The following is a 23,188-nucleotide window of genomic DNA, read 5'->3' on the forward strand; positions in this document are numbered from 1 at the left end:
GAACCGGCCAAGCGACTTTAAAACCGAGCGGAGGCCAGAGATAGCCGAATTACCCTCCACACCACACACACACACACACACACACACACACACAGAGAGAGAGAGAGTTGGCAGCTGTCCATCCCCACCCTTGGAGTCCCGATGGCACGCACGTGGGGCTGTCACAAAGAAAGGAGAGGAATGAGTGCCAGCCTGAGAAAGGCGAAGCTGCCTCTCTAAAGCATTTTGGTGGCTTTGTAAGTTTGGGGGAAAGGGGTTGGGGGTGTCAATCAAGAATTATATCCAGAATACCCCAAGTGTTACAACTTACCGTATTGCCGGCGTATGAGACGACTTTTTGCCTTGAAAAGCATGCCTCCAAGTGGGGGGTCGTCTTATACTGCGAGTATATAACAAAAACTATATTTTGAGTGGAAATGTTGGGGGCTCGTCTTATACGCCCAGTCGTCTTATACGCCGGCAAATACGGTATATAAGATTTCTTTGACAATATTTTGGTTTATGGAGCTACATAAATTGATAACTGGAGGAAAGTAGTACGTCACAGAACAGCAAGTTGCTGTACTTCAGTAGTCCAATCTAAGCATGAAGGTAGACTACTTTCCTTTGCCTGAATACATAATTTCAAAGAATTGTCTTCTGCCAATGTGCATAGAATACCATTGAAGGCTTGCAAAACAGTTGTTTCAACACAATGGTTGCTGTTAACTCATAAAACATTCCTATGCCTGTTTTCATAGTTTCCATAAAAAAGGAGGGGGGGAAGGAAATCTAGAAGAGCAGTGCAGCAGTTTGAAATCATTCCAACACTTATCTTTAAAAGATTGTAACTGAATTACCAGAGCTTTTGCCTGTGAATATATTTAATTAGAGAACGTGATTGATGACACCCAGGCCGTGAACATGCTTAATTGGAGAATCTGGTTTATGAGGCACCCATAGGGGAGGGGGGAAACAGTGTCACAGGTGACTATAAATTACATATGCCAGAATTGGCTTCATACAGGGCAATGCCAGTATGTCGCTTCTAATAAATCCTTTGAAGTTTTTTTGAAGTTTGGCTCGAGAATCATGATTTAATTAGGGTGATTGCTGGAATCCTGACAGCATGCCAACTCTCATAATAAGTCAGTATTACTGGGGCCCTGGGGCCAGGCTTCTTCAATCGCTCCCCAACATCTGGGGTGTGTGGAGAGAAACTCAGGCAGCCATGGCAGAGGGCAGGCTATCAGAAGGAGAAACAGACTTGACCTCCAGCCTGAAGCAAACAGAAGCTGATAGCATAATTAAAGCTGGAGGTCAGCCCCCTTGAATTCTGAAGCAGAGAAACCTGCTCCAACGGAGGAAAGAAAACCAGATAAGTACTGGTGGAAAAAGAAAATTCCTAAAGCCTCTGAGGCTGAATTTCCCCACCCCAGGCCCAAAAAGGGAGAAGGCCCTTGAGTGAACTGGGAAGAGTGGATTGGATGTGGGACTGGGCACAGACCAGGGCCCCAAAGTCCCTGACGGAATCCCAGGGGAGACCCATGGAGCAACTGAGGGAGGAATTTGACTGAGCCACCATTCGGGATGACGGCCCATCATGCTGCCCAAAACAGAGGGGAGTTTTTACAGAGCCCTTTGAAGTGAGGAGAAGCAGGCGAGACCACAGCCCTCCTTCTCCACCCAGCAGAAGAAAAAGGAGTCCAAAGCTGCAGCCAGTGCCTCCTCCACACGCAGTCCCCTCCCCTGTGCAAACTAGAGCTGAGGAAGAAGGCCAGCCACCTCAAGTGCAGGCTTACAGAAGGCGACAGGAGGAGGGAAGACCAGTACTCAATGAACTGCCCCGGTTCAGGGAGAAATTTGATGGGGACCCAGACCAGCTAGCTCTATTCCTTGATTAAACTGAGATCCACCTAGAACGCTATGGACACCTCTACCTATCCCCCAGAGCCATGGTGAATACTATTTCTGAGGGGCTAGTGGGAGAAGCAAGAGGATGGCTAGCAACCCTCCACAAGAGAAGGCCCCCCCACAACTGTAGGATGTAGATGACTCCCTACGACTGCTTGAGGCAAGATTTGAGAAGGCAAAGGAGGATCTCTACGTGGAAGATGAGCTCACCAACCTAAAGCAGGGAGGACGACCCATCAAGGAACACATCCATGAATTCAGGAGGATCAGTGGAAAGCTACCTCTTTTGCCTGAGTGGATGCCAGTTCAGAGTTGCAAAGTTACATCAAAGGAGCTCTTCTCTTTCCTCACCTGGCAACCAACCATACAGATATTGTCTTTACTACAGAACAAAAAATTGGTCTATGGCTAGCAACATATTTAAAAAGTATTCCTTGTGATTCAGTGGCTTTCTAAGGACAGTTGGTTCTGAATTTGAGTTTAAATCAGGAATGGGCAGCTTATAATAACACCTCTAGTGATGGAATGAGAGCATGATGCTATAAATCATCAGTGCTTCTAAGATTGTCTTTACTAGTGCATGGGATTTCTGCACCTATGGATCATACAGGTAGTCCTTGATTTGCGACCACTGTCAAGCCCAAAATTTCTATTGCTTCTGTTTGACAGTTGCTTCTGTTGCTTCTGTTTGACAGTTGTTAAGTAAGTTTTGTCCCATTAAGACCTTTTTTGACACCATTGTTAAACGAATAATTGCAGTTGTTAAGTGAATCTGGCTTCCCCATTGACATTACTTGTCAGAAGGTTGCAAAAGGTGATGATATAACCCCAGGACACTGCAACCATCATAAATATGAGACAATTGCCAACTGTGCAAATTTTGAACATTGAGAAGAGACTGCAACAATCATAAGTGTGAAAAGTCACACAGATGTCATAAGTCACTTTTTCCAGTGTCATTGTAATTTTGGTCACTACACGAACTGTTATTGCACTTGTAACCTCCAGTTATAACATTGTACAATCAAAATTTGGTGTCAAGAGTAGTCAACGTTTTGGCTTGCGGGGGCTTTCCCAAACTCAAATAAGTAGAAATTGCAAAGTTTTAATATTCTTTAATTGCCCAAATTATAGTCAAATGAAATGTTATTGTTTCTGTATTGTTGATTCCCCCTCCCCCCAACTTGTATGTTGTTTAGAGTGGAAAAACCAAATCTGCATAAAAAGATTCATAATAAATAAAGCAATAGAACCCCGAAAAGATTACTGAAAAAGTAAATAAATCCCACCTCAATGATACTGCTACACCATTGGATAACTTTATAGGGTTCTTCTGCAAGGTTGGGGGATTGAATTGTATATGTAATTTGATTTGTATATTCAAATGTTCTCCATCCTGATCTAGACGATAGCATACAGTGCAAATATTGTCAACAGAGTAGAGACCCAGAAGTCTCTTCCTGCTCATTTAATATATCTGAACCTTACTTATTTATGAAGGAAAAACTTCCTTTATAGCCAGTTGTGTCCATCCATCAAGTTTACAGACATTGCTGGCAGATCAGTTTTCTCAATCCTCTCTCTTGCATTCTGTGGAATAAATCTGAGATGTGCAGGAGAAGTGGAAATATGTACATTCTTCACATGCAGTTTTTCCTGTAAATATTTTCATCACTTGGGAGAAAAACAGAATGTTGCATCCAGAGATTGGAAACACATTTGTAGAACAGTGTGCTGGTAAGGCAATAATTAATATTAAAAAATACTAGCAGTTCTATTTGCCCTAATAAAATGCTTTGACAGTTTGGACCTGAGCTTTAATATAATGGTTACTTTAAATTCTGTTAATTATTGCTACATATTGTTTATAAAGCACATAACTGGAAAGGTTAGGTTAATGAGGCATTGCTGTTTAGAGAATTGCTTTTATTTATTTATTGCTAATATTTACTGTAATTCAGGACAAGTATGCTTTCAGATCAAAGCAATAACTTTACAAGTTTTATTTAGGAGCCATAGCAAGAGGTTCTCTAGAAATATGAGAAATCTGGATGGTCCTAAAAGCAATGAAGTATAGATTCATTTTCAATTAATTTATCATGCATTTCTGTTTGTGATAAAATAATGTGAAATTATCCTTATAAAAATTGTTGATAATATTGGATTTCTGTCCTAAATTGGCTTCCTAGAGTATTGGGGAATGTTAACCATTAGAAAATATTAAAATTTTCTAATACAAGGAAATACTTAGATTCGGGATAAGAATATGAGATTTAAAATTTATAAATATTATTAGAACTTTTTTGTCATAATCATTTTTAAAATATTTCAATGTTATACTAAATTATTCATAAAGGAACTTGAGAACTACAGTTATACTATACTAAAATTAGACCATACTGATTATAAAGTTTCCACACTGTATTTCATGTATTACCATCTTTGGAGAGAATTCTGAATTAGAATTTGGCATTGTTTTTTTGCTTGAAAGTTCTTCAAGGAATGAGGAAAATCACCAAACAATATTTCATTAACTAATCTTGATGTTGGTTTATTACCCATTTTTCTTAACAATAATGGCAATGAACAATAAGAATTGATTCAGTGATTGCTCTTGGTTTCCAGGCTTGTTAATATAAGATCAGAGGATTACCTTTATAAGTATAGATGTTATTTTAACTACAAATATTTAATACAGATATTTATTTTTTTCATTCAAAAATCAAGCTCTTAATGCTGCTTGATGAGGGGTTATATTTTATAACTATTGTTTCTACAAATTAAAATTATTTTTGAATGAAGAGCCCTAAAATTTCAATGATGATAAAACCTTTTTTCTCTTTTGCATACTTCAGCTATCAAAATAATTACAGCTCTAGATTTCTTTTGGTAGTAAAAGCATAATATTCAGAGTAAAAAGCTGAACTGTAAACGTTCTTTTCGTACTACATTTTAGCAATCAGAAGTCATGATACAGATGTTTTTTGTTTGTGTAATTGAAAATAAAATAAATTAATTCTATACTCTGTTCTTTTTAGGGCTACTTCTACCTTTTTCATTTTTGCTTCTTTTCTCTGTCATTATTATTTATTTTTATGCACAAATTCTTTAAATTCATTTACTGCATTGTTAAAAACAGACCATATGGTACTTTATTAAACATTCTTCATTATCTGTTCTTTTTTAAGAATGACACAATTCAACTAAAAAAAGCTTGTTTAAGTAAACCACTTCAGTGATTTTCACAACTGTAACAAATATTACATCTAGCTACAAATTATATCTAGCTATAATATCTTATTTTATCTTATATCTGGCATATAATATGTGTATTACAGTACAATAGAATAGAATTTAAGGCACTTATGATACTTTGTAACTACATCAAACATTTCTTGAAGCTACATTAGTTATTTCTTGAAGTCTACCATTGAAATTACAGGAAGCTGTTCAGCATTTGGACCAGTTACTGTAATTTGGCCTAGGGAGCAAGACATCCATCCACATAGACTTCTTACCCTGGAACAAAGTTGCCCTACTTACTATTTGCCTTGAGCATATCATCATGACTACTTCTGTTTCATTGTAGGAATACTATAAGACAGCCTGAAAATAAGTTTAGATAGTCTAGTGCCGTGATGGCAAACCGTTTGCACGTTGCGTACCAAAAGTGTGCGTGCATGCTTGTGTGCCTGTACCCATGATGCAATGGACACATGACTCCCCACGCCCCCCTGTGCATGCACATGTGACCTGCGTGCGCACCATGTGCCTCTGTACCCCCTTGCACCGCACTCCTTTGTGCACATCTCCCAAGTGCGTGTTTTTCCCTGCGCATGCATGGCAGATACTCGACAATCAGCTGGCTGGTGGGGGCACATGCATATGCGCAGTGGGGGTCTTTCAGGTGACCTCTCACATGCCAGCAGAAGTGGCTCTGTGTGCCACTTCCGGCACGCATGACATAGGTTTGCTATCACAGGTCTCGTTTGACAGGGATGTTTTTACATACTGTACTAGAACAAGCCATTCCATGCTGTTAATGTAGGTTATGTGGAACAGGCAATTTAAGATAACGTGTTTCAGATCAGCAATCTCGTAACTCCAATTGGGCCACTAGGTGTGTGCTGGGAGATTACTACCTTCTGTCCACTCACTGGGCTCTGTTTCTGTTCTGCATACTGTTTTGACTGAGGAAAACACATATAGTGCATTATTATAGCGCTCCAAATGATTTGCTGCAATATAATGTAGTGTTTTATAATTTATAGAATGAGGGAAGAGCTTAGGTACTATAAGATAGTACAGTATAACAATTACAGTAAGGTTCATCTATTCTGCCAAGAAAAAAACAAAACACCTGTCCTTCCCGCTTTCTATAGAGGGACAATTGAGAGCATCTTGTCATATGGCATTACTGCCTGGTTTGGAAGCATTACTGCTTCGGACAGGAAGGCAGTTCAGAAAATGGTGAGGATGGCAGAAAAGGTAATTGGTAGTTCACTTCCTTCTATCCAGGACATAGCAGGGTCCATAGTATTGTTTGGCACACTACACATCCTCTTCATGACCTGTTTTCCTTACCTTCTGGGAGGAGGCTTCATGGTATCTGAAGCAGAACATCCAGATTCAGTCACAGTTTTGTTCCATATAGTATCAACCTTGTGAACTCCCAAGTTTCCTGTCTGTGGAGATTCTCAGTCATTCAGGTCATAGTTGTCCCAAAGGTGCTTTTTCAAGAGGCAACTGGACTTTTTGGTTTTTCTTTGAAGACGTTTCACTTCTCATCCAAGAAACTTCTTCAGCTCTCAGCTGCCTCTTGAAAAAGCACCTTTGGAAGAATCTTAAGTTTCCTCCTTCTGCTATGGATTCAAAATGGACAGGTGTAGATGTATGTATGTAGGTATGTATGTCTCTAGCATGTATATATCTGTATTATGTATAGGTATGGGTAGATGTATACTTTCTTTTGTATATCTGTATTATGTATGGGTATGGGTCGATGTATACTTTCTTTTGAGAACAGCAACAGAATTTCATTTTTAATGTGTGCCAGTGTGGTCACAGTAAAAAGTCACAATAAAGGTTATCTATCTTAAAAAACATTTCACATTTCAAAAATTATTTTCACACAGATCCTGAAAACTGCCAAATTCTGAGACAAAGACTACATGACACAACAACATGAGCGAGAATAAATGTGACACACAGTTTTACAGTGTTCAAGTTGCGGATTCAACATTCACTGTACTAAAACGCTACCAGCAATTGAAACCTATAGGCTCTGGGGCTCAAGGCATTGTTTGGTGAGTAGGCAAACAAATAGCAGCACCTAACTTTTCTTGGTTAATCCCAAAGAAATTTAGTAGGATTATTTGTATGGGGAGCCCCCAAGGAATCCTAGGACAGTAGGCTAAATTATTTAAAAAATAACCTGGCAGTTGACAATGGCAAAACAGTTAGATATTGCTAACAAGCAAGCTGCTACAGTGTGTTCATCAAATCTCAGGAAACAAGCTTGACTTGAGAGTCTTCATCTTTTATTTGCAAACACTAATATAAACTGCTAAAAAACAGTCTACCTCTAGGAACAGTAAAATAGTAAAGTGTTAAAATTACCCAAATTTTAAATACTTCATATATAAGAATTGTTAGATGGTTAGTGGCTGGGTCTTCCCAGAGCCAACCTCCTCTCCCTGCCTCCAGCCACGACAGTCATTCAGCCTAAAGAGATATGGGGAAAGTATGACTGATGTTTATGAGGCTACCAAAATAAACATTTCCAAATTGTACAGTACTGTACAGATAAACCTCAATTTACAGCTCTAATTGAATTAGGAATTATGATCTTTAAGTTGTGGCTTAAGCAGGTCACTATGTGACTATACCTGATTTTACAATCTTATTTGCGACAGTCATTAAGTGAATGCTATAGTAGTTAAGCAAGTCCATTTTCTCCAGTGGATTTTTTTTGTTGGAAACTGGGAGTAAACACCAGCAACCAGCAAAAATATCTGAAAATCAACCATGTGTCCATGGACACCACAAACAGTTGTAAATATGAGCTGGTTGCCAAGTACCCAAAATATGATCATGCAACTGTGAGCTGTGTGTGGCTGTTGGTACTTTGAAAACAGGCTGTAATAGTTCTGGAAAGATCAGTTGTAATTTTGTGCAATTGCTAAGCATCTGGTCATTAAGCAAGAACTATATTTTAATAACTCAGCCAAAACAGCATCCTAACTCTTGGCATTCACTTTAAGGAACAGCTAGATGACTTATATAATAGCTCAGGTGTTTGAGCAAATTAAAGATGGTAACAAACAACATAGTACTCTAGAAAAAGTACAGAGAAGAGCAACCAGGATGATTAGGGGACTGGAGCCTAAAACATACAATGAATGATTGCAGGAACTGGGCTTGGCTAGTCTAGTAAAGAGAAGGACCAGGGGAGACATGATATCGGTCTTCCAATATCTGAGGGGCTGCCACAGACAGGAAGGGGTCAATCTATTTTCTAAAGCGCCTGTAGGCCAGACAAGGAATAACGGATAGAAACTGAACAAGGAGAGATTTAATCTGGAAATAAGGAGAAACTTTCTGACAGTGAGAACAGTCAACCAATGGAACAGCTTGCCCCCAGAAGTTGTGGGAGAGCCATCACTTGAGACCTTCAAGAAGAGATTGGACTACCATTTGTCAGAAATGGTGTAGGATCTCCCACTTGGGCGGAGGGTTGGACTAGATGACCTCTTCCAGACACTGGTTATCTGTTAGATGAATTTAGATTAGGGAACAGATAGCATTGCGTCAGGGGTGCAGAAATGTATGGATCAATGAATAGCTCTTCAAAATCTGACATATATTGCCACCTTACATTTTAATGTTATTGTTGAAGAGTTGCTATAGGTACATGGGTTTTCTGGGACTGGATATCCAGGGTTCCCATCTCATCTGGGACTGTTTAACCCTTTGCCAGAAAGTTCTTGGTATACTTCTAAAATTCATAGGGGCAATCATTGGAGGGAATCCTTGCTTCGTTCTGGAGCTCCAGTCAATCATTGTACAGTAACTGCATTGATGCTTGTTTGTCTCCCTACCCCTGTAGAATTCCCTTTGCATACACATTGGATGCTAATCTTATCTTTCCTCACTCCTATGCCCATTCACTCAGCTTAGCAGTACAGTATGCTGGCCATGATCCTAGTTGTTGGGAAAGCAGGAGTTTTATGTGCACTGCTCAGAGCAGAATGCTAGTTAGCTCAAGTTGCCATTGCTTTCAGCACACACTAGTCTTGTTTTCAAAGAACCTGAACTAGAATGTTTCTGCTTCAATGTTTCAGTGCTGCATTTGATACTGTCCTTGGAATAAATGTTGCTGTAAAGAAGCTGAGTCGCCCTTTCCAGAATCAAACCCATGCAAAGCGAGCTTACAGAGAACTAGTGCTGCTAAAGTGTGTGAATCACAAAAATGTGAGTAAATTTAATGTAGCATATATTGAAAATATGTATTGTATATTGAAACAAAATGACTATCAAATCATGAGATGGATGGGTGGATGGAGGGGGAGGGGGGGAGAATCTAGGAATGTGAGAAATACTTAACAAAAATGTCAATAAAAACATATTCGTATGTTTTTATTGTGGAATTTTCAACCATTTCTTGCATTAGGCTTATTTAGTATAATTATTGATATGACGTATTAGCACAGCAGCTTCTATTACATTGTTGCTAATTTCATTAATTTTAACATTTTAATAGCATATAGTTTATTGTACCTTTGCAAAGATTGCTTACACTGAGGTGTAAAATTATACAAGCAAGCTTTTATATGTGGCTAATAAAATAAAATGCTTGAGCCAGTCATTCTCTCTCAACTATAGAAACAAACAATGGCAAACCACTTCTGAAATCTTGCTTGAAAAACTGCAGGGATTGTCTATGCAGTTGCTAGGAGTTAACTCTGACATGAAACCCAAGAAGATAGGCTCAACATCCAGATGTATCTTGACAGACTAGAACACTGGGCCGTATCAACAAAATGAAACTCAATGTAGAGAAAAGTAAAGTCCTACATTTAAGAAAAACCAAAAGTACACATATAGACTGGGTGAAACCAGGCTCAATAGCAGCAACTGTGAGAGGGATCTTGGAATCTTAGTGAACAACCAGCTAAATATGAGCCAGCAGTGTGCAGCAGCAGCCAAAAAAGCTAATGCAGTCCTAAATTGCATTAACAGAGGGATACAATCAAGATCAAGTGAGGTACTAATACCACTCTATAACGCCTTAGTAAGACCACTCCTAGAGTACTGCATCCAGTTTTGGTCACCACATTATAAAAAAAGATGTTGAGACTCTAGAAAAAGTACAGAGAAGAGCAACCAGGATGATTAGGGGACTGGAGACTAACATATATGAAGAATGGTTACAGGAACTGGGCATGGCTAGTCTAGTGAAGAGAAGGACCAGGGGAGATATGACAGCAGTGTTCCAATATTTGAGGGGCTGCCACAGAGAGGGGGTCAAGTTATTTTCTAAAGCGCCTGAAGGCCAGACAAGAAATAATGGATGGAAACTGAACAAGGAGAGATTTAACTTGGAAATAAGGAGAAACTTTCTGACAGTGAGAACAATTAACCAATGGAACAGCTTGCCCTCGGAAGTTGTGGGAGCATCATCACTTGAGACTTTCAAGAAGAGATTCGGCTGCCATTTGTCAGAAATGATGTAGGGTCTCCCACTTGGGGGGAGGGTTGGACCAGATGACCTATATAAGGTCCCTTCCAACTCTGATTATCTGTTATCTGAAAGCACAAAAAAAGCGGGTGGGGAGCAGAAAACTTTAATGATTAATAATATTAGTAGATTTGAGTATTAATAGAATATCTGGAAACATTTACATAACAGTTTTGGAGTAAATGTATCTGTCGGTTGTCATTACAGTCTAAGATAATGTCATGTAGCAAATCTTTATAATTTGCATTAAAACTTTTCACCAATTATGATAATTATAAAAATTGCTTTCTATAAGGTGGGAAATGTGTAGAATATATTGTTCTGAAAATACTTTTATTTACATTAGCTTTTGTTTCATTTTGTACTAAATCTACTCTGAAGGCTGTTTGAAAGGGTTTTTTTCTTTAATATATACTTCAACCGTAAAATGTCAGATATAATTATATGCTCAGTGCAGCCATATAAAACTGTATATAAGAAATTGAGATAATATTGTTGAAACACAGATCTCTTATTAGAAAAAACTAAAAAAGTTTCAGATTTTTCATAAACATCTATTTACCATATATATTAATGTTGCCAAACATTGCTGAAGGTGGAATGATGGTTCACTGGCTTGCATTATAAATTGCAACCGATATTTCTATAAATTTATTAAAATGGCTTAGACAATAACATCTTGACTGCTCTTTATGGTTTTGTGACCTCCTCCAAACTAATAAGACTTGGTTTTACTGCATTATTGCATTTTTACAGTAGCATTTTAGAATCTTTGTACTGTATATTCTTTGATCTTAGCACTCCCAGAATGCTTCATATTAACAATTACTGGATGATCTGATTATTATATCATCATTGTGCAATTTTGTGGTTGTGCTAATTTTGTTTATTTTTATCTGACTTCTGGTTTTACAGATAATTAGTCTATTAAATGTATTTACACCACAGAAGTCATTAGAAGAATTTCAAGATGTGTAAGTTTATTTTTTTTTATTTATTGTTTTTTTTCATAAGTATATATTTTGACCAACAGTAAGCTGAACATATGATGCTTCCAAATGTATCATTAATAATCTTTCAGTAAGTATGAGAAATGTATATATATATAGATCTCTGTCTCTCTCTCCCTAATTTGTTCATTTTTAATCTTTACTAAACAAACCTAATTGTTAAAGATACAAATAGTTTTTGACTTAGAACCATTCATTTAGTGACCATTTGAAGTTGCAATGACATTGAAGAAATTTTCTTTAACATAGACTGGGCAAAATGAAATATTTTAGCCTTTCCATATACTGTTATTTTTTTGCTCCATAAGATGCACTTTTTTGCTCCCAAAAGTGGGTAGAAATATCTGTGCATCTTATGGAGCAAATATGTGTGACAGGCAGCAGTGGTGAACAGCAGCAGCAATCCCTGCCTCCTGGAACAGCTGATCGGCGGTATTCCGGGAGGCTGATCCAACTGCCGATCAGCTGCTTGGAGGTGAAGGCTCCAGCGTTCCTGCAGAAGCAGCAGCCATGGAGGAGGCAGGCTGTTTGCTGCAAGGACACTAGCCAGATGAATACCAGATGGGTGCTGGGAGGCAGAGGCAGATTTTTTTTTTCTTGTTTTCCTCCTCTAAACCTAGGTTGCGTCTTATGGTCAGGAACGTCTTATGGAGCAAAAAGTGCGGTATCCCAGATTTCTTCACTGTCTATATAAATTTCAGCTAAGAATAGTAGTAAGACAAGTTATTTTCCCATTAAAGTGCATATTGGAAATGATTTTTGGGGTACAATAACCTGTTTGGTATATAGTTCACATTCTTGTTTTAACTATATTCTACTTTGTTGTGGACAACATGCCATTTTAAAGAGTCTGTCGGTTGGATGGCCAGCCTGCTTGCCAGCCTGCCTGCCTGCCTGCCGGCCAATCGATCAATTGGTCGATCGATCTTCTGTAGTTGTAATCCAAAGAACTCTCAGTTATTAATAAAAAATAAAAATCCACAATAAAATGCGAACAAATATAACAGAAACTAAGAATGATAAATTTATCTGTAACAGCAGACAGCACCTCTCCAATAATTATCTCAACGTTCTCCAGAGAAGAAGAAGGTTGTTACTTAGTTTTGGACTACAAGAAAACAACCATGCTCAGAGATCACCAAGGACCCCGTTCAACTCTGAGCTACAAATACTGTCTTTTATTGCCAATTTGTTTTCCTGGTTTTTTAAATTTTGCGCTGGAGTCATATATTTAAGACATTGGATAGGCACTGGGAAGATCCAGCTGCTAGTCTACTCTCAAGCCTGAGTTTGACTTTGGCTAGTCTTTCTTGACCCACCTGACCTCAGAGTTGCCATGGGGAAAATTTTAATAATTCTTTTAAATGTTTCAAGTTTAACACTTTAATCAATTATTTAATTTTAATTGTAATTTTCTGTTCTTTGTTCCATTTATACTAAGCACTTTCTATTTGACTTTAAAATAAAATAAAAAGGTGCATATATGGCTGTTAAACACTGTGACAATCCTTGATTAAAATGATTTCTGCATAAACATGCAGGTATTCCTTGCTTAATGACGATCCTGTAGAGCAACTATTCAAAGTTACTATGCTGCTGAAAAAGTAACTCTACAACCAATCCTCACACTTACAACCATCACAAGGTCCCTGTAGTCATATGATGAAGATTTACGCACTGCAGAATCAGCAGGGGCTTACGAAGTCAGAGTGTTTTCCAGTCATGTTTTTGCAATTTGTATGCTTCAAAGCCAGTTTCCAATAAGGAAAGTGAATGGAGAAGCCAACAGTAAAGTTGCAAGTTGTGGTCATGTGTTAATGACTGAATGGGAAATGATGTCAGAAATCCATCATGGTCATGTGATTAGTGACCACATAATTTAGCGATTGAGTTGCTAGTCCCAATGGTTAATTAAGCAAGGACTACTTGTACTATAGTTTTAAGCCTGTGTTATCTCACTTATTGTACTGGAGTTATTTTATATTGAAGAAAATACACTGATGACTTGAACTGTGTATGCATGAAATAGAATAAATGTTAATTACTTTTTAAAAAATATTTCAGGTATTTGGTTATGGAATTGATGGATGCTAATTTATGCCAAGTTATTCATATGGAGCTGGATCATGAACGAATGTCCTATCTTTTATACCAGATGTTGTGTGGGATCAAACATCTTCATTCAGCTGGTATCATCCACAGAGTAGGTAGTGCTGTTATATCACACTATTCATTGACTTTTATTTTGCATTGTTGTATCTACATCTTCTGTAAATCTTTCTCTAGTTCATTTATCTACCTCAGCAAAAAATAAATGTGTATATAATGACATTAATTTTAATGGATTACTTAGATGCACTGTTACTAAGAATCTTACCTGTCATGGTTTTATCAAAATACATAATTGGGTAAGATTTTTTTAGAGCTATACTGTTGCTTTGATACTCGTCTGTGGATTTTGACATGAAGAATGCACAGGTGTTTTGCACAATTTATTTATTCTGTTCCACTGCAAACCAAAGGAGCTCTCTACAGCTTATAGGAATAATATTAAAATATATAATGAGAATCAAATTATTTGCTTTTTAAGGAGAGTCTGTACTGTTTCCTCCTTCATGGCAAGCACCACCACCTTGTGTCCTAAGGACCCATTAATTGTCATATATATCCAGCCTCCTATTATGTCCCTGGAGTGGAAATATTTGAAATGTAAACATGATATTGTTAGATACCTGCATTTAAATGCATAATGGTTGTATAACCATTTAATGCTAATATTATGGGATTACCATGCTTTACAGAAAAGTTCAGATAGCTAGACATTATTGTCTTTGATATGCTACAACCCCTCTCTCTATTTTCTCACCTTAAGTTATTTTTTTTTTTCTTTTCCAGAAAAGGGGAATCCACTAAGTAGAAAAGGATGGTGGTGCCTTTAGATTGTAGTGGTGTAGGAGCCATCTCTCTGAAGGCATCCAATTCTTAAGATGAAATTTAGAGAGTGTCTTTTTTTTCTTCAAATTAACCTCTGCCCAAAACTGCATGTTCTTAACTATTACCTGTCATTTTATTCAGAATTAGGGTTAATAATTTAAGGCTATAGCCCACCTAGATGTTCTACTTTTTACATTTATTTTTAAAATAATGTGTTCACTTGAGAGTTCCTCAGTGTGGACCACACTGTCAGTATTATTAGTCAACAATAAACACCAGATAAATTTACAAAGAAGTCTAAGCACTTTTCCAGCTGTCGAAAATATGCCACCGCTAAGGCAAAATGGGAGTAAAGTTTCAGTTCCAAATAACCTTTTGAATAGAGGTAATTGAGAACAGGGTTCATTGGAATTCTCAATCAGCTGGAAAGCATCCGTGAAATCTTTCAGCATCTGTTCAGTGTGATTAATTGATCAATTGGTTTGCTTGTCATGTATGGCAGCCTAATAATGTGCTGACTTCTAAGGATTATACTACTTTTGCAGCATTTAACTGTATGCATTTTTGTCCTTAGGATTTAAAACCCAGCAATATAGTAGTAAAATCAGATTGTACTCTCAAAATCCTTGACTTTGGACTTGCAAGAACAGCATGTACTAATTTCATGATGACCCCATATGTAGTAACACGATATTATAGAGCACCAGAAGTTATTCTTGGCATGGGATACAAAGAGAATGGTAAGTTACAGAATAGAAGTGACATGTTTGGAGTACTTGATCAATGGTTCAATTTTTCTGTTTTTTCACTGTCTTACCACAAGCTTACTGGTTTCAGACTGTAATTTAGTTTTCTTGCCGAGTGAGGTAACTACCTCAGTCAGTTTGGCTAGGCTTATTCAGAGAAGGGGTCTTTCTTTTGAAGATGGAGATGGCATAATGTAATATCAAGTGATATAACTAACCAGGGGTGCGATTCAAATTTTTTAACAACTGGTTCTGTGGGTGTGGCTTAGTTGGTGGGCGTGGCTTGCTGGTCATGTGACTGGCTGGGTGTGGCCAGCTCAACACCACTCGCATTGAGGCACGCATCTCCTCGCCCGGCCTCTCATGACTGGAGATGCTGCAACAGTCGTAAGTGTGGAAAATGGTCATAAGTCACTTTTTTCAGTGCCATTGTAACTTTGAATGGTCACTCCACACAAGCAAAATACCAGCAAAGGAGGGGAAAAATACTCCAGAGATGTTCCTGAGACAGGAAGTCTAGTCCTGCCAAGAATGTAATAAAGGTTAACGGAGAGGCAGTTTCTGTAAGCAACATCAGAATGTTTCCTTCCTGCCTTCCTTACAGGATTAGGCCAGTAATTTCTTCTAACAACCGGTTCTCCAAACTGCTTAGAATGTTAACAGCCGGTTCTAGAGAATAAGTGCGAACTTGTAGAATCCCACCCCTGTAACTAACTCAGCCATCAATACCAAATAGCCTCTTGAAATGAAGAGGATCTCATGTTTTGGCCTAGTCTAGGAAGTAGCTTTAGTAACAGGGGATAATGTTTTAGTGAGTAGCAGTTCCACACTTGACCCAGCTGCTCATTTATGCAACTTTAGTTCTCAGCACTTTCTGAAAAGTACCTGCTGATTGCTTACAGTAAAAGTAAGACTTCTGTCCTTGATTACTCTATACATGATAGTTGACAGAAACTTTCTGCAGTATCTTCATGAGTACAGAATGTAAGTTAATGATAAAATTGATTCCCTGAATTGCTACATGGCAATTGGAATTTTAATGATAAAATATGCTACCTGCAAATAAGCCAAGTGTTTTTTAATTTTCACAATTGACTTACCCACAGGTGGTGGATCTTTCACATTATTTTGGTTGAAAATACAGCTTATCCATGATTGGTTGGCTTTATTGATAGATTTATATAGGATATATGGGTACTTTAAAAAATTATTACCATGTATAGTTGCAGAAAACCAAAACTCAAATCTTTGGGTGTTTTTTGATATTTAAAATTCTTGGCTGATTCCCAAATATATGAAGTACATTTGTCAATGACTCCACAGTGCAATTATTTTATGAAAATATATGTATAGATTTTTTAAAAATGTTTAATTTTTATCCCCCGTTACACTTAACATTTAATAGTGGATATCTGGTCTGTTGGGTGCATAATGGCCGAAATGGTCCTCCATAAGGTCGTGTTTCCTGGAAGAGATTGTATCCTTTGCAGCTCTTTCAGGGAGTTCAGATTATTCAAAATAAGCCTTTGTGTGTGTGTGTGTGTATGTGTGTTGTTTGTGCGTGTGTATGTGTAAAGCAAATTTCTTGTATGTCCATTTTATATGTGGATATATATGGATATACATAAGATTTACTTTTAATGATGTTCTGGTATTTTAAATTTGTAATTAGATCATTATTCCTGTCCATATTGTTCCAAAACATGTTAGCTGTTTTACTTTATGCATTGTTATGTTTTAAATGTAAAAATGTTTTTTCGTTTTCTGCTTTAGTTCATAACACTTCATAATTTTATCATTTCACTTTTACTTTCAGTTGATATCTGGTCAGTTGGTTGCATCATGGGAGAATTGGTGAAAGGTTGTGTGATATTCCAAGGCACTGATCGTATCCTTCCCTAATAATCTTTGAATCCTAATTCATATTTAGCAACAAGTTATTTGATTTATGGGTGTAAAAGATGCTAATCCCATATACTCAGTGGAACAGTTCTTTCTTGTATGAACCAAATTTGTGAAATTTGTTGTTTTAACAAACAGCTAAACTTTTATTTTCATATTGATTGCATTAACTTTAATTTTTGAACATTAGTTGTCCATTACAGGAGTTTTATATTTTTGCAGTTTTAATAACGCAACAAACTTATTTAAACTGAAAATTCTGCAAACTGTTGCTCAAAATTTAAATGATTGCTTTTTTCATTTTTCTGCACGATGGAAATGGACTCAACTATGGTTTTGTCTTGTCACTTCTTATTCTGCTACATACCTAAAGAAGGCATGAAGGTTAGAAAAGTATAATTACAAATGCTTAATTTTAGGTATTTTAATGGTTGATTATGTATTAACCTATTAACTCAATAAAAGAGAGGAAGATTGATTTTCATTTTTTTGAATTTCTACCCTGTGTATTCTTTTATTCTCTAAAGCCTTATGACCAACCTAACACAATTCTTCATGAATGCTGTGTCTCCTGTGGATTTCATGTTAATGCTGATTTTCGTATTTGCTGTCTTCATATATGTGTCTTTCATGCTTAGTAGAACTCTGCAATAAATATATCTTAGTTATGAGAATCTTGCTGACCTATTACCCATATTGTTACTTTGTATTTCTGAAGTTGTATTGGATTGAACGTAATTTGCAGAAATAATTGCAGTTTCTTCAGAAGTGTTGTTTCTGTTTTTGATTGAACAGGAACAGATGAGAAAGCAGTGGTCTTCATGTGTTAGTGTTTTAGGTCAAGAGTGGATAACATTTTAGGGTGGAGGCTGTAACTTAGCCTTCTTGATCTAGAGCAGGGGTGTCAAGCTCATGTCGTCACGGCGGCATCACGTGACATATCAGGACTTTTTATCTCTTTGCTAAACCGGGCATGGTGAGCGCATGATGCATCTGGCCATGGTCCAGGAGTTTGACAGTCCTGATCGAGAGGGTCATATATGGAGGATGCAGTGATGTCATTAAAAGAGGTGTGACTGATTTTTTTTTGCCTTTGTTATATTTGGCAGGGGAAGGATGTATATTGTCCTAGGAAGTATATTGTTACAATGCTCACCTAAATTCAGAAGAGTGGCTCCAAATTTGTGTCCTTTCCCCTTCCTATCATCTAGAAGAATCTTCAATTTAACTTTAACTGTGCTGTTAATTCCCTAATCTGATGTTCTTCAGAAGTATAAAAACTTCAGGTGTTTTTAAAAATATTCAAGGTATCATGAAATACTATTCCTAGAGAGAAAGGCATGGGATTAGTCCCATCAATGGATGGAATATAAAAGCTCAGAAAGATTATCTTGATAACTTCATATCTCCAGCATGAAAGGCACAGATTTCTAAAAATTAGCATTACCTTTGAAATATACAACAGTTTCCTTCCATATTTATGTTGAAAATTGTTATCTTTATAATGTGAGCCTGCTATATTGTGTTTATTCCCCTCCCCTTTATACGTCTTGCTCTGCATCCATGCTTCTTCAATATACTTTCTAAGTACTTTTTCTCTGTTGGGTTGTCCAGTTGATGTAATGATTTCCTTACCTGTCCTATTGATTCCTTGCAGGGGCTGATATAATTATGTTAGTGGTGAGTATCTATGTTCATATTGATCATTGAACAGAACTTTTTTATAGTCTTGGGTAGAGCCAAGAAAATGAAGAATTAATGTATTAATATTTTAAATATGTTTATACACACAAATACACATTTTTTGCTCCAGACTGATCAAATTTTTTAATAAAAATATTTACCTATAGAGGAAAAACTGTCTTTATTTGCATAATTTAGCATCTGATTGTTTTGATATTTTATAGTACTAGGTTTTGTTTATAAAATATATATAGCCACCTGTCTCCTTCCCCAAAGGGGACTCTGACCATGTGTCAGAGAAGGAACCTTCGTTTTGAGCTGTTAAGCTGACAATCTTATATTTATAAAATTGTCACATGTTTAGGGTAGCTAGAGGCAGAAAGGATATACAATATATGAAATATATTAACTACCAGGAGGCAACATGTAATTGGTTTCATTCCTACTAAGAATCTTCAGTTGTATGTAGCCAGATCTTATCCTATATATAGTATATTAATAGCTACAGAGAAGGTGAATTATACATGCCAATCTGATAGAGTCTATATTTTTATCTTCTGTCTAGCTTTCTAGCTGATTTAAATAGCTACCCATCTCTTTCTGAAACACTGGTGCTAAATAGGATGTGGCTAGCTTTTAAAGCTAATGCTTTGTATATATAGTCATCTAAAGTGCAATGGGCTATGAATTCTGATCCCAGTAGAAGGTTTGAATCCCATAAAGAAAGATCTGCTTGCTTATATCTGACAGTTCCCAATAAGGATGAAACTGGTCACCTACTGCCTCCTGGTGGTCAGTGTGGCTGAACATACCACCCGGGTCATAAAATATGAAAATAGAGAAATTTTAGAGAAAAACAAAGAGATTGAAAGTCATGGAAGCATGACATCTGTCTCTCTACCTTTCTGCTTAAGGGAAGATGGAAGAAACCATATATGCCACTCTGATAGTATATTAAATAAATTATCAGAATAGTTAACAGCATTAGTAAAGCTAGTTGTACAAATGCACTGAAAGCTCCAATACACACATACACACACATACACAAACACACACATATAAAAATATAAAAGGCACAGCGTATTGTAATTTTCAAGTAGCTGTCAGCATTGTCTTACAAGTAGTCCTTGACTTAGGATCATAGCAGGGAGTGGAAAATTTATTGTTAAGGAGTGCAGTTGATAAGTGAGGCAACATACGATGATGCCCAATTTTACAGCCCTTTTGCCACAAGTGAATCACTTGTAGTCATTAAGTGAGACGTCATGTGACTGCAACTTGCAATCTTCTTCCGGCTTCCCATTGACTTTGCTTGTTGAAAGCTGGCTAGGAAAATCACAAACAGCAATTACGAATGCTGCAGTATCCTGCAACTTTTGCAAGTACCAGCTGGTTGCCAAGCGTCCAGATCATATGACTATAGGGTCACTGCAATGGTCATAAATGTGAGGACCAACTGTTAACTTCTGCCACTTTTTTCATTGCTCTCATAACTTTTAACAGCCACTAAATGAATGGTTAAGTGAGGACTACCTGTACTTTTCCTTCTAGAAAATACAAATCTCAATATATTTTTCTCCAAAATAGTGACATTAAACTGCACATGAAAGCTATTGTGTTCTCCTTGTCAGTTGGGCTGTGCTGCTTAAAGAAGAGGCTCTATAATGAAGGGTAGAGGGGTAGATTTGGAATTTTGGAACAGACTGTGGATACTCACACAAAGCTTCTTTCAAGGTAGGGACGCGAAGTCCTGAAATATCCACCCATTTACTTTTAGAAAGTATAAAAAGGTATTGGGAAGATTTAAAAAATCCTATATTTGCCTGTTATATTTAATTTTGTTCCAATTAAAATCATTTTTGTATCATAAGTGTAGAACATTAAGAGTGTTGGATGCCAAGGGAAGTATCTGCAAATGCATAAGTGCATATAGTTAGAACTATGCTTCAGCCACTTCACAGCACTCTTGAAGTATTTTGTTACGTGAATTAGAGATTATTCACAAAAGTATTTAAAAGAGAACTAATTTCAGAACACTCATTATAAATACTTAACCCCTTATTCAGTTATTAAAAACACTAGGCTGTATTCTGTGAATAAATGCAGTTAGGTTAGAAATTTTTGTAAATGTATTTCAATGTTGACAGAGAGTGTAAATAATTTGGTTTGCTTTAACTGTTTGATCTTCAGGTGTTTTAAAAATATTCAGTGTATCATGAACTACTATTGAAGAGCATGGGTTCAGAGTGAAACAGAAACTAAAAAGAAACATAGTTCATTTACCCTATTAATTTTAGCAGCATTATTCACAGTCAGTCTTGTGAACTTTGTTCCTCCAAATTAATGGTTCTTGAGATTTTGTTTTGTTATCACAATTTCTGTAAGAATCTATTTTGTGAAATAAAGATATTTTTTTAAAATAGCAGCTAATTTTTGCAAAGTTCCACATATTTACAATATAAAGTTGGAGGAAAAAATATGTTATTTTCCTAAATGAAATTTTTGCAGATATTGATCAGTGGAATAAAGTTATTGAACAATTAGGTACACCATCAGCAGATTTCATGAAAAAACTACAGCCCACTGTACGAAATTATGTAGAAAACAGGCCGAAATATCCAGGTATCAAATTTGAAGAACTCTTTCCAGACTGGATATTTCCATCAGAGTCTGACCGTGATAAACTAAAAAGTAAGTTTATGTATATATGTTTCAGTAAAGATTTAGGATTTATGTCCTGTTGCTACATTTTGTATTTTTTTTTTTTTTGTTTATAATAAAAAATTAACAAACTAATTTGATTTTATAATGGAGATTGTTGGTTTATTATTTCATTTTTTTCAACTAAATCAGCCTGAAGTTCCAATGAATTAATTTAATTATGGAAATTCAGGTATCAAGCTCCAAGATCAAACTTTGAAATTTAGCATTTTGAATGATAGTTTAAGTGTTGAAGAAAAGTACACTACTTATTCTAGTTGATACATCTCAACCAGTTGCTGTAAGAAATTGTGGTCATCTGGTTTTAATTATCTGATTATATTTACAAGTAGTGCTCATATCAGTGAATATTGTGAATATTCACAGTGATATTATGAATATTCCAAGTTCTGATATTTCTTATTACCTATATTAATAAACAAACCAAAGAATAAATTAACTTTAACAATGAAATGCCTTTAATATGTTAGATAGATGGACAGACAGAATTTTATCTTTATGCATCAAAATTTTAATTATAAGATGTTTTTTAATTCCTGTTTTCCAGCAAGTCAAGCTAGAGATTTACTATCAAAAATGCTAGTAGTAGATCCAGACAAACGAATTTCAGTAGATGAAGCTTTGCGACATCCTTATATCACAGTTTGGTATGACCCAGCTGAAGCAGAAGCAGTAAGTATACCTGAAGGTCTTTTATTTTTTGTATGAGCCGGTATGGGGGGTAGACCCGGCGATAAGACGCCTCCAACATTTCCACTTTTTTCAGGGCAAAAAAGTCATCTTATACGCCGGCAAATACGGTATATAAAAATAACAAATAAATAAATTTAACATTTTACTACAATTTACATGACATATAAATCATCTGAAGATAGTATTCATGCTAAGAATTTAAAATTCACTACAAGATTTTAATATTGGAAAAGCCAATTAAAATAGATGATGCTTGCATTTCACATTCATAAGTCATTGATAAGTCATTTGGTAAGGGTTCTGCATATAGGGCATTTATAGATAGACTTCAGTCCTCTGTTAAAAATATTAATTCCAATACTTGAATTGGACTTGAAAATTTAATAGATTTCAGTTCAGATGACAACATATAGGCATATCATCATCACAGTCACTACCACTACCTCAAGAGTGCACCAAAATACTGTTCCCAGCTCCATAAGCAATGGTTTCATTTTTAACTGTAATATTTGCAGTTGTATTCATCAAAAGATAAAGCAGCACTGTTTTTTCGTTTATAGCCACCCCCCCAAATCTATGATGCACAATTGGAAGAAAGAGAACATGCCATTGAAGAATGGAAAGGTAAGTAAAACTTGCAATATATTAAGGAACTTTGATAAAAATATTTTGCAGATATCCCCTAAGTAACTGGAATAGAAATAAAGTGATATACCCTTTTGTGTAAATCAGTGTCTGTTCCTGCTAAGCAAATTTATATTCTATTCAATCAGTATTGATATTTAAGATTGGGTTGTTTTAATTTAAATGTCACAAGTCATTTTCATCATCAACAATGAAAACATTTTCATCTGCAATAAAATTTA

General features: G+C 36.4%; 1 protein-coding gene across 7 annotated transcripts in view; it reads left to right on the plus strand.

Moving 5' to 3' along the window:
- Positions 1-23,188, plus strand: part of MAPK9 (mitogen-activated protein kinase 9) — a 45,314-nt gene that overhangs the window by 11,928 nt on the left and 10,198 nt on the right. For 4 of the 7 annotated variants that reach the window (XM_087955245.1, XM_026686621.2, XM_087955243.1 and 1 more), the window contains 9 exons: positions 7,029-7,199; positions 9,237-9,366; positions 11,549-11,607; positions 13,708-13,846; positions 15,152-15,317; positions 17,140-17,211; positions 21,417-21,599; positions 22,177-22,301; positions 22,883-22,946. In XM_087955245.1, the coding sequence (XP_087811371.1) occupies positions 7,078-7,199; positions 9,237-9,366; positions 11,549-11,607; positions 13,708-13,846; positions 15,152-15,317; positions 17,140-17,211; positions 21,417-21,599; positions 22,177-22,301; positions 22,883-22,946 (1,060 nt within the window). In that variant the 5' untranslated portion in view covers positions 7,029-7,077. Of the gene's footprint in view, positions 1-3,528; positions 3,631-7,028; positions 7,200-9,236; positions 9,367-11,548; positions 11,608-13,707; positions 13,847-15,151; positions 15,318-16,728; positions 16,801-17,139; positions 17,212-21,416; positions 21,600-22,176; positions 22,302-22,882; positions 22,947-23,188 lie in introns of those variants that run through there. The other 3 variants (XM_087955247.1, XM_087955248.1, XM_087955246.1) reach the window with 2 other exon arrangements.

This window comes from Notechis scutatus, chromosome 2 (genome assembly GCF_049901735.1).
Source record: "Notechis scutatus isolate UNSWTSFEM ecotype Mainland chromosome 2, rNotScu1.2, whole genome shotgun sequence".
Classification (NCBI taxonomy): domain Eukaryota; kingdom Metazoa; phylum Chordata; class Lepidosauria; order Squamata; family Elapidae; genus Notechis; species Notechis scutatus.